Source organism: Girardinichthys multiradiatus, chromosome 9 (assembly GCF_021462225.1).
Source record: "Girardinichthys multiradiatus isolate DD_20200921_A chromosome 9, DD_fGirMul_XY1, whole genome shotgun sequence".
Taxonomy (NCBI): domain Eukaryota; kingdom Metazoa; phylum Chordata; class Actinopteri; order Cyprinodontiformes; family Goodeidae; genus Girardinichthys; species Girardinichthys multiradiatus.
The window spans coordinates 7,831,586-7,849,064 of record NC_061802.1 but is presented as its reverse complement, the minus strand read 5'-3'; the positions used below and the strand labels follow the sequence as shown (position 1 = coordinate 7,849,064).

The window sequence follows — 17,479 nt, the reverse complement described above, 5'->3', positions numbered from 1 at the left end:
TCTGCTGGTTTTCCTTACATAGAAAATTGTTTTATCCAATTTGAATAAATAACTAACTCTGACAGCACTGTTCAATGGTTAGGATTAATTGGAATGTATGTACCTGACTGTTGTGAAGTGCCTTGAGACAACATGTGTTGTGAATTGGCGATATACAGGTCCTTCTCAAAAAATTAGCATATTGTGATAAAGTTCATTATTTTCTATAATGTAATGATGAAAATTTAATATTCATATATTTTAGATTCATTGCACACTAACTGAAATATTTCAGGTCTTTTATTGTCTTAATACGGATGATTTTGGCATACAGCTCATGAAAACCCAAAATTCCTATCTCACAAAATTAGCATATTTCATCCGACCAATAAAAGAAAAGTGTTTTTAATACAAAAAACGTCAACCTTCAAATAATCATGTACAGTTATGCACTCAATACTTGGTCGGGAATCCTTTTGCAGAAATGACTGCTTCAATGCAGCGTGGCATGGAGGCAATCAGCCTGTGGCACTGCTGAGGTCTTATGGAGGCCCAGGATGCTTCGATAGCGGCCTTTAGCTCATCCAGAGTGTTGGGTCTTGAGTCTCTCAACGTTCTCTTCACAATATCCCACAGATTCTCTATGGGGTTCAGGTCAGGAGAGTTGGCAGGCCAATTGAGCACAGTGATACCATGGTCAGTAAACCATTTACCAGTGGGTTTGGCACTGTGAGCAGGTGCCAGGTCGTGCTAAAAAATGAAATCTTCATCTCCATAAAGCTTTTCAGCAGATGGAAGCATGAAGTGCTCCAAAATCTCCTGATAGCTAGCTGCATTGACCCTGCCCTTGATAAAACACAGTGGACCAACACCAGCAGCTGACACGGCACCCCAGACCATCACTGACTGTGGGTACTTGACACTGGACTTCTGGCATTTTGGCATTTCCTTCTCCCCAGTCTTCCTCCAGACTCTGGCACCTTGATTTCCGAATGACATGCAGAATTTGCTTTCATCCGAAAAAAGTACTTTGGACCACTGAGCAACAGTCCAGTGCTGCTTCTCTGTAGCCCAGGTCAGGCGCTTCTGCCGCTGTTTCTGGTTCAAAAGTGGCTTGACCTGGGGAATGCGGCACCTGTAGCCCATTTCCTACACACGCCTGTGCACGGTGGCTCTGGATGTTTCTACTCCAGACTCAGTCCACTGCTTCCGCAGGTCCCCCAAGGTCTGGAATCGGCCCTTCTCCACAATCTTCCTCAGGGTCTGGTCACCTCTTCTCGTTGTGCAGCGTTTTCTGCCACACTTTTTCCTTCCCACAGACTTCCCACTGAGGTGCCTTGATACAGCACTCTGGGAACAGCCTATTCGTTCAGAAATTTCTTTCTGTGTCTTACCCTCTTGCTTGAGGGTGTCAATAGTGGCCTTCTGGACAGCAGTCAGGTCGGCAGTCTTACCCATGATTGGGGTTTTGAGTGATGAACCAGGCTGGGAGTTTTAAAGGCCTCAGGAATCTTTTGCAGGTGTTTAGAGTTAACTCGTTGATTCAGATGATTAGGTTCATAGCTCGTTTAGAGACCCTTTTAATGATATGCTAATTTTGTGAGATAGGAATTTTGGGTTTTCATGAGCTGTATGCCAAAATCATCCGTATTAAGACAATAAAAGACCTGAAATATTTCAGTTAGTGTGCAATGAATCTAAAATATATGAATGTTAAATTTTCATCATTACATTATGGAAAATAATGAACTTTATCACAATATGCTAATATTTTGAGAAGGACCTGTATATAATGTATAAGTTTTACTTTCTGAAACAAGTGATAAAAAATATTGACCTTTTCAACAATCTAATGTAGCTGTACTGCTCTTACTCTGCATGGTGCCTCATTCATCAAACCAACAGAGAACAGTCCCTCCTCAGCGCTCACCTGGTACTCCTCTCCTTAACCCTAGCCAGTCAGTGTCGCTGTGCTTCTGCTAACCTTTGTGTTAGCTTCAGTTGTCTTTTTCTGGAAGAGGTCAAGCAACTTAGACAGAGGGTGAAAAAACCTGGGTTGTTTACATGTGATCTTTATTCAACATGAAAGAAAATGAAATATTAATGGAGGACAGAGCTACCAAAATTAGCATTGTTACTTTGAAATCCTTCACTGTAACCTTTACAGGTGAAATTTACTAATGCAACTTAGACCCAAGATAAAATTGTTTTTAAAACCAATCGACAGATCAGAAATACACTGCTCAAAAAGGGAACACTTAAACAACACAATATAACTCCAAGTAAATCAAACATCAGTGAAATCAAACTGTCCATTTAGGAAGCAACACTGATTGACAATCAATTTCACAGCTGTTGTGCAAATGGAATAGACAACAGGGGGAAATCTTTGGCGATTAGCAAGACTCACTCAATAAAGGAGTGGTTCTGCAGATGGGGACCACAGACCACTTCTCAGTACCTATGCTTTCTGGTCACTTTTGAATGTTGGTGGTGCTTTCACACTCGTGGTAGCATGAGACGGACTCTACAACCCACACAAGTGGCTCAGGTAGTGCAGCTCATCCAGGATGGCACATCAATGCGAGCTGTGACAAGAAGGTTTGCTGAGTCTGTCAGCGTAGTGTCCAGAGCCTGGAGGTGCTACCAGGAGACAGGCCAGTACACCAGGAGACATGGAGGAGGCCGTAGGAGGGCAACAACCCAGCAGCAGGACCGCTACCTCCGTCTTTGTGCAAGGAGGAACAGGAGGAGCACTGCCAGAGCCCTGCAAAATGACCTCCAGAAGGCCACAAATGTGCATGTGTCTGCACAAATGGTTAGAAACTGACTCCATGAGGATGGTACGAGGGCCCGACGTCCACAAATGGGGTTGTGCTCACAGCCCAGCAGCATGCAGGATGCTTGGCATTTGCCAGAGAACACCAGGACTGGAAAATTCCCCACTAGCGCCCTGTGGTCTTCACAAATGAAGGCAGGTTCACACTGAGCACATGTGACAGACGTGACAGAGTCTGGAGACACCGTGGAGAGTGATCTGCTGCCTGAAACATCCTTCAGCATGACCGGTTTGGCAGTGGGTCAGTAATGGTGTGGGGTGGCATTTCTTTGGAGGGCTGTATGACCCTCCATGGGCTCGCCAGAGGTAGCCTGACTGCCATTAGGTACCGAGATGAGATCCACAGACCCCTTGGGAGACCATATGCTGGTGCGGTTGGCCCTGGGTTCCTCCTAATACAGGACAATGCTAGACCTCATGGGGCTGGAGTATGTCAGCAGTTTCTGCAAGATGAAGACATTGAAGCTATGGACTGGCCCGCCCGTTCCCCAGACCTGAATCCGATTGAGCACATCTGGGACATCATGTCTCGCTCCATCCACCAACGTCACGTTGCACCACAGACTGTCCAGGAGATGGCAGATGCTTTAGTCGAGGTCTGGGAGGAGATCTCTCAGGAGACCATCTGCCGTCTCATCAGGAGCATGCCCAGGCGTTGTAGGGAGGTCATACAGGCACGTGGAGGCCACACACAATACTGAGCCTCATTTTGACTTGTTTTAAGGACATTACATCAACATTGGATCAGCCTGTAGTGTGTTTTTCCACTTGAATTTTGTGTGTGACTCCAAATCCAGGCCTCCATTGGTTAATACATTTGATTTCCATTGAAGATTTTTGTGTGATTTTGTTGTCAGCAAATTCAGCTTTGTACAGAACAAAGTATTCAATGAGAATATTTCATCCATTCAGATCTAGGATGTGTTATTTGAGTGTTCCCTTTATTGTTTTGAGCAGTGTACCAATACATCATTTCAAAAATTACTTTTTAGGATCCAAAGCTTAGTGAAGTATTTAGTATGAAAGATAAAAGGTTACCTTTTTACCTTGTGTCAGGTGTTCTTGTAAAGCACTAAAAATATAAATATATTTGTGCCTCCTAAACTCACTGCATCCTTCTGAGAACGACGTGGAAATCAATTTCAGTAAAATGTCTTGAAACCACTTTAAAGATGATGTGAAATGCATCTAGGAGTGAGCAGGTTTGTTAAAAGATATACAGTGTATAGTACATGTGGTAATGTGATTTATATCAGGTCCAAGACATATTATCAAATAAAGTTAGCTGAAGTAAAATTCAATTTCTAAGTTGTCACAACCACCATTAATGCAGAGACTAATAAATGCAGAATAAGTGAGGGAGTGATGGGTTGGTGGTGAATCTGGCTCACAGATCATCACTAATCACGGCTGTTTTTAAATGATGTACAAATAAAAGGTGTTTTGTTTAATAAAATAAAACACCCTTTTATCTGTTAATGTGATAGACTTGGCCCATTTTTAATTAAATTTTGAATTTGAAAAGAATTAAAACTTGCTAATATCACATTATACAACTTACCTGCAAAAATCCCATGACACCATTTGATTCTTCTGCACTTCTTGGGTATATTCATATATAATGGTTAAATTAATTATGATGCTGCACTTGCAGCTTCAAATCATTTGGACTGTGCACCAGCTTTCCACATCTAGAGACAGAAGATATTGCCCATTCTTCTTTGCAAAATAGCTCAAGCTCTGTCAGACTGGATTTTGCAGTAAAATTTTTGCTTCAGGGCCAAAGTCTTGGTCCCATCAGACTAGAGCACATTGTTTCACATCGTCGCTCCCTTCCCCAACATGACTTGCAAATCCAGATTTGTGAAGTGCATAACTAATAGTTGTCCAATAAACAAATTTCTCCACCTGAGCTGTGCATCTCTGCAGTTCCTCCATAGTTACCTCATGGCTGCTAGTGTAATTAACGCTCTTTATATCAGGCCTTTCAGTTAGACGGCCAGCCATGTCCTTGTTCATTTGAAGTTGTACCTTATTGAAAAATCCTCCAAATTAGACAATATATGTGGAGACATGAGGCTTCGAGCACTATTACTCAATCTCACCATCAGGACATCTCATATAATGGTTTACAGCTTTAGAAACTCTTAAAAAAGCAGACGGAGATGCTTCTCCAGAGTGCTGTTCATGCAAGAACCGACATTGCATTGGATATTTATTTCTGTTAACATGTGACATCACATCTTCTGTGCAGGCGGTTCACATTCAAGTCTGATGGGTTGAGAACATCCATGCACGAAAAAAGTGATACTCCTAAAAAAAAATCCGAATTGATAATTAAGACCTGCAGTGTGATTAAGATTTACAGCAGAAACAAACAGGAAATCAGAAAAAGAATCTGGTAACCTGAGATTACTTACAACATGTTTCATTTCTACATTCATGTCTTAAAGTAAGGAGTCTATCATTCTAAGGGGCATTGAAAATTATGTTCTGTAAGTCAGGTACACTAATGGTCAATTATTAATATCAGTTCCGACACCAGATCATATTTTCAGTATTCCTTTAATATCGGGAAGACGTGTTACATTTAACTGGTTTAAAGCTGAAGCCTGTTGGGTAAAAAATCAGAAAAATAAATGATCAACTCTGAAAGTTTAGACAGTTTTTATAAATTTAATATATCAATATATAGTGATTTATCAACAGCTTGATTTCATAGAAACGTGAGTGAGACCATTTTGGCATAAAGTACAGGTATTCCATGTAAGTACAGAAGTTGCTAAAGATTTAAACCACCCACCCCCTGGTCCCCCCAACCTGCAAGTTAATCCCCCCCTGGAACTCCCTCAGACACACAACATGGAGAAACGGAAAGGGTGAAAGTATACAGGAGCACAAAACAAGGCACCAATAAATTAAAATAACCCCCTCTCATTTAAAAAAAACACACAAAATTAAATTACAGAGAATTAAATACTACAGTCCGCTGCTCTGTTAAAAGCTAAAGTAAAACCAATGGAACAGACAGGAGAAAAAGTAAAAACACTTTGGCAGATTATTAATTTTTAGTTACAAATTACAATCAAATATTAAAGAAACCCAGTGCTTATGTGTACAAATAAATTTATATATAGTCTACACTCCTTTTGTAACCCCAGACGTTTATGTACACCTTTTTTACAGATACATTTAAAACATTATCAAAAAGGTTTTTTGTTTTTTTTTTGCTTTATGAAAACATTATTTACACTTCATGACTCAAAACCATTGGTCTGTAACTGCCTGACCCCCAATCCCTGTATTTCCTCCCCCACTACTAAGAATGTAACCTCTTTACACAGTGCAGAAGGCTTCTTGAAAAGTTTTGTGCAACAAACAGTGTTTAAAAAATGCCTGTCGTGTGGAATGGATGCTGAATTTCCTTTTAAATGTCTTCACAGGCAATGACAAGTTTCAGAAAAGAATACAGTTGGGTGGTTCTTACAAAAGCTGGAGAATATCTTTTACCACATAGACTCTCCAGACAACAACTTGTCTAAAATGTTTTATATCAAAACAAAACAGATATCACAACCTTCTTTCTTACAAACCTTCATTTAATACTGACTGGCAGAAAAAAGTCGACAGAACGCTTTCCTTCAAGTAATCAAACATCAAGTAGATCAAATATGAAAAGTGGGAATAAATTGGGAAACTTTGAGGATTCACAGTTCAAAAAAACCCCACATAATAAAAAGAGGAAGCGGTGGATTAAGGAAAAGTCAACAACAGGGTCAATGAGAGCTAAACGCCAGCCAAGTGGAGTCAGTTTTCTTCCACAGTTCTAAATTGTAGCTGGAGGCGGAGGCTGCTTCTTCTTCTCGGTGATTGTTTGATGATGTGCAGGTTCATATTCTGGGAAGAAGTTTTATTTTCAGCTCTGAGGCCTTTCCAAGTTATTTGTGGGGTTCTGGGTTGTTTCTCTAGTGCTTTTTAATCTTCCAGTGTATTCTATTAAAAAAAAGACTGAGAGCCCTTGTAGGAGAGAAGATGTCTGAGATGAAGATGGGTGGAACAATGCATCCTTTATTTTCTGAAAGCTTTAATTCAGCAGTATGGTAAGGAAAGGAAGATTGTTGCCATTGCATGAGATGTAATACAGCATGAAGAGGTGAAGAAGAGGAGCGATGGTAAAAAGCACTCTATTCAAAGCATTGTGTGTTAGATACCTCAGAAAATCAAGTTTAAGGTAGGAGGACAAATCCAGATAGCTGTTGACTCTGTGGCACACTTCTAATATAAGTCACCAGGACAGTTAGTAGTTAGTGTGATGAGCTAACAACAGGCAAAATCAAACCACCAGATGTTGTAGATGGAATTTCAGGTGACCTATGTTTTAAAAAAGAACCAGGAATGTGAATGCATTACAAACTGTTCAAAATAAATTATTAATTTATGAGATTAAATTAACAGTTAAATATTAATATTAGTAGTCTTTACAAAGAAGGTATATACAATATTTATTCCATATGGCAAAACCTGGTATTTATTCTTGGATACCCTGTCACCTAGAAACTACTTGCAGGAGCAAATAGGCATTTGCTATTCCGAGTCTAGATTGAATCATTCACAAAGTAAAACAAGACGTTCTTCTGACATGAATACAAATAAACAAAACCAACCTGGGTTGCACAAAAAACTACTTGTGCTGTATATTTCAAGTTTCTTAACTGAATAAAAGATATGAATAAAGTTCTGGTTTTCAAATCAGCTAAAATGTGGTTACACAAAAAAAAAACCACAAAGAAACTGCAAACCAAACCTAAAGTACCCACAAAACATAGATTACAGTAACTGAATGAACTCTCACAGCACATAAACACAGGGCAGGATTTATCCTTATGACCATAGCCTGCTGTTTATGAGCTTACACAGTTAAATTATGACCAATAGTGCCATTTGAGCACTGAATTGTCTTAATGGTCCCTGTATGTATTTATGTATTGTTTTTTTTGTCATAAGGTCACTTCTTGTCCTGTTCTTCCACTGATAAAATGAACAGCCGAAGCCAAAGTTTGGACTTTCACCGTGTCCTTCAGTGTAGACGGCTCGACTGGAGGTGACCACAAAGTGGCCCAGCCAATCTGTCTTTTACACTGTAGCAATAATAACTTTCCCACAATGTCACGCTCAGGCAGCTAAATAAATAAGCAATTTATCCTCCTAACTGCAAATTCTCAGCATGGAACTGCATTAGTCCTGAGGCGAACATGGACAGGAAGGAAAGAACTGGGCTGCAGAGCTGACTCAGCTTAGGGTTCAGTCAACAGAGTCTGAGACTAATTCAGTCTTAGAAATTACAGAGATCTCTGACCTGTGGCTTCTGTCCTGTTAGTCACGTTTCTCTTCAGGCACTGGGAGAATAGGATCATGTACTGTTCATAATAACACCATTCCTATTAATACGCAGTTTCAGTTAGAAGTTTCCTTATAGTCATCATGGATAAGCACATACGTTTTGGTAGCAATCAACAATAATAATTATGGTTGAAAATTAGATCACTTTTCATGACAGAACTAGATTAGGGTTTTGGAAAGGCTATTTCACAAATGCAACCTTGCTTTATCCACCCCAAACCCTTTTTGATGTGTAGTTGAGAAGATTGTCATGTTAGAACAACCAGCTGTTTCCAAATTTCAACCATTTAGGAGTTGTCTTTCCAACTACTCTGCACCAGTACCAGTGAAAGTGAAACAAACTCTCAGCATAATGCTACCACCACCATGCTTGACAGTTGCTAAAGTATTCTTAGGTCTGAAAGCTTCACAGTGGCTCATCCATGCATGCTTCTCATCAGTGTGACTCAATCTGTATTAAAGCAGATCATAAAACGTATCCCATGAAGGCATTTGGCCTCTGGGAAGCATGTATCCTTGTTGACGGCTGCACATTTTCAGATGAGTCTAAAGGTATACATTTTTAGTTTCTTGTTCTGCTCCCTGATGACATCACTTTGCTTTAGTCTTGGTGGTTCCTTTGTTGTTCTTGAACATCCTGAACAACCAATTTCACTTCATTTGAGGGTGGAATAACTGAAACGTAGACACTGTTTGGTCTTCTATCAGGGCAAAAATCAAATACACACATCAAAAGTATTTAAAAAAATGTATAAAGCAAACTACCATTGAACTTCTGGAACAGCCCCCTTAAAGTCCTGACAATGCTGTAAATTTATGAACAATGCGAAAAGTCAAGTCTGTGCCAGAAATCCAACCAATTTAAATAAACTCCACCTGTTCTGTTCATAAGAGTGGCCAATACAGAAGCATGTAAAAAAACTGGACAGGAATGAGCATGGCCATTCTAAGGAAGTGAATGTCAGAATGTCACAACATAACACTGCTGGAAATTCAGGTAAATAAATTATCTAGTAAGTTCAAGAAAGCGCTCAATATGTTGTTTTTTTTTATCTCATGACTCCTTCCAAAGGGGTTGTCAGCGATTCCAAACTCAAACATTTCAAGAAAAAAAAGAGAAAAACATTGAAATCCCTGAATATTAAGCTAAATTATTAACCGTTCAACAAGTTCATTATATCAGTCTATATTGTGTTAAGTAAGCACAAGGAGACTGTGTATCATTTTTTGCAGGTTTTTCAATTCAAAAAAGTATTTTTAAGGATTTAAGCATTATTTAAGCATTATTTAGTTTTAAGCATTTTGGTCCTGCATATTTGAAACATGATATTGTTTTTTTAACTAACAATTAGTGTGGAAGACAAATCTTTGATGCTTAGACAGTCAAATGATTGAATGATGTCCAGAATAGGTGAGTTTTGTTTTGTTACGGCTATTTTGCCCTTTCTTTTTTTTTTTTTTTTTACTTACGGTAAATGCAAATGAAACGTAAATGAAATGAACCCGGGACAGCTGCTTCGAGGACTGTAGCCTCTCTACATGGTCGCGCGCTTAACCCCTACACCATCAGTGCCACGCCTATTTTGCCATGTCTATCATAATAGACAGAAGTTATTTACAACTGGAACATAAGATGAGCAATTATTACTGTTTTCAGTGGGCATAAACTCCATCTGATTCAATGGGCTGGAAGCACATTTGAGACAAGCCATTGGAAGATCGACTCTTTACACTGGCTCACACATTTCTTTCCTAGCTAAGCCTGATATTCCACTGATCTGCTCACACAAAACCAGAGCATACGCTCGGTGACAGCAGCGAGAGATGTCTTTCAAATGCGGGCTGTTTTTCTGCAACATCTCGTCCAGCTGCATTTACAGGAAGGTAGCTACACCAGGAATAGCACTGGGAAAACCAATGCTGTGAAGTCAAAGAAACAGGGTCAATGAAGTTCAGCATTAACTGGCATCATGCATCGACTTCAAGATGGGTCAAGTTAATCAAGGGAAAAGCGATTGATTGAGGGCTGAATTGAGAATAAATACAGAAAAGACAATAAAAAACTAACTCCAGTCATGTTTCCTTCACACTAAATTATTTTGCCTGTACAATTATATCGCAACGAAATCATAAAAAAATCAAAAGGAGAACATTCTTTTAAAATCCTAAAATACTGATGATGTCTTTTGTGCATAAATGCTTTAACAGCTCCATATTCATATCTAAAGCAGTCATATGAGGTAAAATATTAATTCCAGCACAAATAGAAAAATGTAAGAAATGTGTGAACTTTACCAATCGGACTTAATCAAACAAGCCACGCTCATTATTGACTATGTGCATATCTCTGATATAAAGACAGGATTACCCACAATCCATTGCCCTTTCTGCCCTGCTGCTTTTTACCTTGAGGCACAACCCTCGGGAGACACAAATCAGCCAATTGCTAAAAAAACAGTCTCCGCCACTCTATCACCCCAAAATCACCTCTAAGCATCCAGACAACCCCATCCGTTGTTCTTATTCCTGTCCTCTTGACTATATTCAGCATTACAGTATGTCAGTAACAAATAATGGATCACATTCTCCCTTCAAAATGTAAAAAAAAGGCTTGTCAACTTGTAATGTTAAGGAAACCAGAGAAAACATAAAATCTTTGCCTTCTGCTGCACTGTGCGGAGTATACTTGCAAACTTGATCAAGCAATCTCGCCTTTAGGACTATGCACTGACAGATGCGGATACATATTTAAAATGTTTAAATAAATAAAACAGTCGAAACATGAGGCCTTTTTTTTGCCCCCAATTCTGTGGTGGCCAGCCTTAGCCATCTTTCTGCACGATTTTCAAATGAGGTTAGTGTGAAGGATATAATCTAGCAGCATTTTCACTCGGGACTACTGTTAGGAAGCAGCAGAAGAGGGAAGAGAGAAGTGCAGCTACTAAACTGACATTAATGAAAGTCGTAGCAGCTAGAAATGGTAGTAAGAAGAAGGAGAAGAGATGTATAGGTCATCCCTGCTACTAGAAAACAGGGAGGCAAAATGGGGACTCCATCTCATTCTCCTTTGTGTTGTACTGGCCTCATTGTAGTGATGTGGAGGCTGTGCTGAGAGAAGGGACAGGAAGAGACTGAAGGGGGTGGGGGGTAAGCAGACCGAATCCCCCCTCATCAGGGATAGCCATCATCCTCCACACTGAGTGCCACGCGCTGCAAACAGCAGATAAAAAGATGGTTACCACAGCAGGCTTAAGGAGAGGACAAACAGAGCGACACAATAGTGTCTACAAGAAAACCAGGAGAAAAATGCAATCTTTATCTTTCTTCTGGTCTTTCATTCCTCCCTTCCCTGACCTCCCCTAATTGTCTTTTCTCCAATTCCCCCCCTCATGTATATCCACTTTCCCTCCTTCCCTGGCTGCTCGTACAGTAGATGAGGAATGCAGAGTTCTTGCTTACGGCTGCAAATGTCTGGCCCATATTTTACCAGCCAGATTTCTTGGGCTGCCTGACCTGCCACTGACACAAGAGCCAGGAGAAGTTAAGGAGAGACAAAGAGAGAACGATCAAGTGTAAGAATCAAACACAACGAAAGAGATGTTTATGGTTATAAATATTGATCAAAACACTGGGAGGACAAGGAAAATCATCGCCTCTCTCCTTCTCTTCACTGAACACTGCTCTTCTTTCGACCTTGAATATTAATTGTGCACCTGTTTCATGTCTGTGTGTGTGTGTGCTTCTAGCGTGTCATCGTGCCAGGGATACCCACGATTTCTCTTTTTTCCTCCGCTTTCGGAGCACCACAAAGAAATCAGTGTTACCATGCCAACCGATCAAAGCACACCACTTCCTCTCCCCTCAATAATTTCGTTTTGGCCACCCGTGACAACTGTCTCTCTATCAACCTAAACATACTATATAAAATAAACATCCTTAGTGTTCTGCATTTTTTTCTGTATTTCTGTGCAGTCTTCCACAGGTGCATCTCAATAAATTAGAAATGATAATTGGGAGGTTGATTAATTTTAGTAATTCAGTTCAATAAGATAATCTTGCATTATATAGATTCATTACACACAGAGTGACATGTTTTTAATGTCTAAGTTGGTTAATTTTGGAGACCATGGCATGCAATTAATGAAAACCCCCCAATTTTTTTCGGAACATTAGAATATAACATAAGAATAATAAAAACATGTTGTATCCATATCCACTCGACACTTGCTCAAGGCTGCTTTTGGATACATGACTGCATGAATGCACCATGGCATGGAGGAGATCAGCATGTGCCACTGCTGAGGTTTGTTCTCCTGACAATAATAATGTATGCTCCATATATTCGATATGGGGTTTATGTCAAGCTAGTTTGCTGGCCAAACAAGTCCACCTATATCATGTCATTAAATCTTCTAAAGCAGGTACTGGTACTTTTAGAAATTGAGATGGTGCCAAGTCCCGCCTGCTGGAAAATGAAATAACCATCTCCATTAAGCTTGTCAGCAGAGGGAAGCATGAGGTGCTCTAAGATTAGATGGCTGCGTTCACTTTAGACTTGATAAAACACAGTGGACCAGTACCAGACTGCAGAAATCTCATGCTGGACCTAAATTACCTTGGATTCTGTGCCTCTCTACTTTTCCCACAGACTCTGGGACCCGGAGGAATGGGACAGGTGGAACCCACGTCCTGGATACATCTGTGTGTTGTGGCTCTCAAAGCACTGAGCCCAGTGGATCTCCCACAAACTGCTGAATAAGCTTGCTTCAAAACCCTCTCAAGGCCACGGTTATCGCTGTTGATTGTGCACTTCAACCAAAAAACGTTTTTCAGTCAATTTTCAATTAAATTACTTGCATGCACTGCTCTGCACAGTCAGCCAGATTCTTTAGCAATAATCTTTTGTAACCCACTCTTCTTATGGAGGCTGTCATTAAATGTCCACTGGACAACTACCAAATCAAGGCAACATTTCTGGGTTAAAAAGCCTTTTATTTGTCAAATTTTCTGATAAACTGAATTTTGGCCATAATTACTAAAAGTCCCACAAATAAACACATTAAATTTATATTACTCTGTGTGTAATGAATCTATATATGAGCTATACTTTTTCAATTTAATCAAGGAAATAATTTTTCAATAACAACCAAATTTATTGAGATGTGTGACTGTAAATTGTTAGCTGAAATAATAAGAAATGCATCCACATCAGCAGGAAATCAACAGGCTAGCTTGTGGGATGGGAAGAATAATAGCTCCTAGACTCCAGCTGGGAAAGTAGAATCAATTTAGCTAAAGCTGTCTTTTCCCTGATTTGAGCTTCCTTTATATGTCTTGAGTATTATTTTCTTAGTCATTACAAATAAGACATGAAGAATTGAAAAAGCCTTGAGCTACTTTGTCCAGCTTTCAAAGCATCTGCAGAGCTGATCTATGTTATCCCCACAATAATGTCCAAATAGGATTAATATTTTGCAGAATGATAAAATGTTTAAGCTTTGGTCTCCCACTGTTTGAATAATGTATTTTTTGGTTGTAATTACTTTAAATTACTTGTTCATTGGCTTTATGAAGTGACTAACATCTAATTAATCTATAAAAATAAAAACAACAAAACCCCTGCAGGTGAGAGCTCCTTCTTTGAAAAGAAGATGAGTTTTGACAGGAAACACAATGACAACCAGGTGCATCAACCACAATGTAAAAACAAATGAGATAAGGGATGTTATTGGGAATGTTGTGTAATTGTTGCTTAATGTGAAGGAAAATGCCCCATGAATGGCTTAGATATGTGTAATTGGTGCTCTCAGTGATGTAAAAAAGATATGTGAAAATCTGGAAGTGTGCATGTGCAAGCCTGCACTCTCTTCCCACTAGGAACCCATGTGCATCCTCCCAATTCTCGAAAATTTCAAAAGACCCCCTTTTTCCAGCTGTTTTGCCCTCATTTGCCACTGGAAAGCATTGGTGCCCCCGAGTACCAGTGGGAGTTGCCGTCTGTGACGCTGCCCCCCAGTGGAAGCGCTATGAACGGCTGGCTTTGGCTACCACTCACTGGCGGGTAGACGTGGCCGATAGAGTCGCTGTGCCGCCCGATGTGGATCTCATCGTCGTCATCCTCCGTGGTCTTGCGGTACACGGGGTTGTCGAAGTTCATGCTCTTGGTGTTCTTGCGTCGCCAGTTGCGCCAAACCAGGTAGCCGCCGGTGCAGAGCAATCCGATGACCACTGTGGCAAGGATAGGGACTGCATGTGTTTAACACACACACAACAACAACACACGGCGGGAGCGTTAACACAGCCCAGGGGACACGGAGCGGCGCTTTAAGCACAACACAAACATAAACACAGCTTGCATTTTCTTTTATCAGCTGAAGGCTCACTGTTTTCTCTCTTGAAAAAGGTGAAGTTTTCCCAAAAACTAAGCATCAATTCATTTTTTTTTTTTTGCTCTTTAATAAACATTAAATTAAAAATTGTAATTAAATGAGGGTTGTGGTAAAAGCTGGGAAAAATTTTAAAGAATAAATATTTTCTAATATAGCACAAACATTGCACCAATAGAAAAACAGACCTGGGTATGCTCATTCCCAAAGTAAATTAATACAAAAATGTTTAAAAGAAATTAAATTTAAAACTATGAGCCTTCATACTCATTTTACTACAGTAAAGTGCAGACATTTTAAAACCCCCCCTAATTTCTTTATATTTTGCATCAAGAGACATTTGGACTTTGGCTGCTTTTTCATACATTTTCTGTCCAATATTGACCAAGGCAGGATTTTATGCAGTGTTTAGTTGAAAATGGACACATGGAGGACTGAAGAAGAAGTGTAAGAGCTAAAATACTATAAGAAAATAATGATAAAAGTCTTAATCCATATCAGAAGTAGTAAATAAAAAGCAGTGAAGACCTGACAGGACATGAGTGAGATTATTCTTCAGTTGATAAAGTATTGTGTGTAACATTTACAGCTGATATGTTTGTGAAACACCTGGTGAAGTATCCGTTAAAATATTGGAGTGCCTTGCAAATATGTTTATACCATTAAACCTTTCCTCACATCACAAAACCAAAAACTATAGTGTAGCCTGTTGGCATTTTATGCTCTATACCAACACAGTTTTGCCTTTTTTGTGAATTGGAAGGAAAATGACACATAAATCTAAATAGATGTGGTGTGCATATTTATGTCACCAGCTTTAATGCTGCTGCTGAAGCAATGTGCTACTTTCTTTTTTTTTTACAGTGGAGAGATACAGGACTTGGACAATGAAACTCAAACACCTGTCATTTTAATGAGGGAGGTTTCATGACTAAATTGGACCAGCCTGGTAGCCAGTCTTCAATGATTGCACATTGCACCAGTAAGAGCAGAGTGTGAAGGTTCAATTAGCAGGGTAAGAGCACAGTTTTGCTCAAAATATTGAAATGCACACAACATTATGGGTGACATACCAGAGTTCAAAAGAGGACAAATTGTTGGTGCACGTCTTGCTGGCGCATCTGTGACCAAGACAGCAAGTCTTTTTGATGTATCAAGAGCCACGGTATCCAGGGTAATGTCAGCATACCACCAAGAAGGACGAACCACATCCAACAGGATTAACTGTGGACGCAAGAGGAAGCTGTCTGAAAGGGATGTTCGGGTGCTAACCCGGATTGTATCCAAAAAACATAAAACCACGGCTGCCCAAATCACGGCAGAATTAAATGTGCACCTCAACTCTCCTGTTTCCACCAGAACTGTCCGTCAGGAGCTCCACAGGGTCAATATACACGGCTGGGCTGCTATAGCCAAACCTTTGGTCACTCATGCCAATGCCAAACGTTGGTTTTAATGGTGCAAGGAGCGCAAATCTTGGGCTGTGGACAATGTGAAACATGTATTGTTCTCTGATGACTCCACCTTTACTGTTTTCCCCACATCCGGGAGAGTTATGGAGTGGAGAAGCCCCAAAGAAGCGTACCACCCAGAGTGAAGCATGGGGGTGGATCAGTGATGGTTTGGGCTGCCATATCATGGCATTCCCTTGGCCCAATACTTGTGCTAGATGGGCGCGTCACTGCCAAGGACTACCAAACCATTCTTGAGGACCATGTGCATCCAATGGTTCAAACATTGTATCCTGAAGGCACCGTGTATCAGGATGACAATGCACCAATACACACAGCAAGACTGGTAAAATATTGGTTTGATGAACATGAAAGTGAAGTTGAACATCTCCCATGGCCTGCACAGTCACCAGATCTAAATATTATTGAGCCACTTTGGGGTGTTTTGGAGGAGCGAGTCAGGAAACGTTTTCCTCCACCAGTATCACGTAGTGACCTGGCCACTATTCTGCAAGAATGGCTTAAAATCCCTCTGATCACTGTGCAGGACTTGTATATGTCATTCCCAAGATGAATTGACGCTGTATTGGCCGCAAAAGGAGGCCCTACACCAAACTAATAAATTATTGTGGTCTAAAACCAGGTGTTTCAGCTTCATTGTCCAACCCCTGTATCACAAATGAATTGTCATGGCAATATCAATGTGCGCAATTAACAATATTGCAAAGAGCTGTTTGGACTAAAATAATTGTAGGATGCTGTATTTCAAGAGTGATGAGGCCTGCCAATGTAGTATTCAGACTGCAGGATGGAGTCTTGCTGCAGTAGATGACCACACCTGGCACAGTTTACAATGCTCAAGATGTTAAAAGTCCCACAGTCCCAAAGACGGGAGTCAATGCAAAGAACACAAATAATATGGCCATCACATGATTTTATTTTTTAATATAATGCAGCTCAAGTTTGCAGTTAAGCCATAACTTCTATTTTCGGATCATAAATTGATATTGTGTAATCCCCTAACTCTGCTTTAAGCTTCTCCACAACCTTAACCCTGACCTGTCTGGTTTTTTCCTTGTTCTCCATGATGCTGTTTGTTCAATAATGTTCTGTGATAATGAGATTCAATTTGACACAGATGGAGCCACTTTACAAATTAAGTAATTTCTGAATTTGTGGCTTTGGATTTTATTTGTTGGTATCAGAGTAAAGGAGACTTCATACAAATGCATGCACCACTTTTTAGATTTGTATATGTAAAATTGTTTTGAAGTTTTTTAACACTATGTGTCATCTGCCATTCACTTCACATTTATACACTTCTTTGTGTCTATTACACAAAACCTGGATGAAATGCACTGAAGTTTATGGTTGCACTGAAAAAATGTGCATAAGTTGAAGGAGTGTGAAACATTTGACCATGG

General features: G+C 40.0%; 1 protein-coding gene across 5 annotated transcripts in view; it reads right to left on the bottom strand.

Annotated features, from left to right (window-relative positions):
- Nucleotides 1–5,478: 5,478 nt before the first annotated feature.
- Nucleotides 5,479–17,479, bottom strand: part of lrp8 (low density lipoprotein receptor-related protein 8, apolipoprotein e receptor) — a 238,165-nt gene continuing 226,164 nt past the window's right edge. The window contains exons 18-19 of one of the 5 annotated variants that reach the window (XM_047375060.1): nt 14,274–14,464; nt 5,479–11,737 (exon numbers count right to left, since the gene is read on the bottom strand). In XM_047375060.1, the coding sequence (XP_047231016.1) occupies nt 11,702–11,737; nt 14,274–14,464 (227 nt within the window). In that variant the 3' untranslated portion in view covers nt 5,479–11,701. Of the gene's footprint in view, nt 14,465–17,479 lie in introns of all 5 variants that reach the window. The other 4 variants (XM_047375059.1, XM_047375061.1, XM_047375057.1 and 1 more) reach the window with 4 other exon arrangements.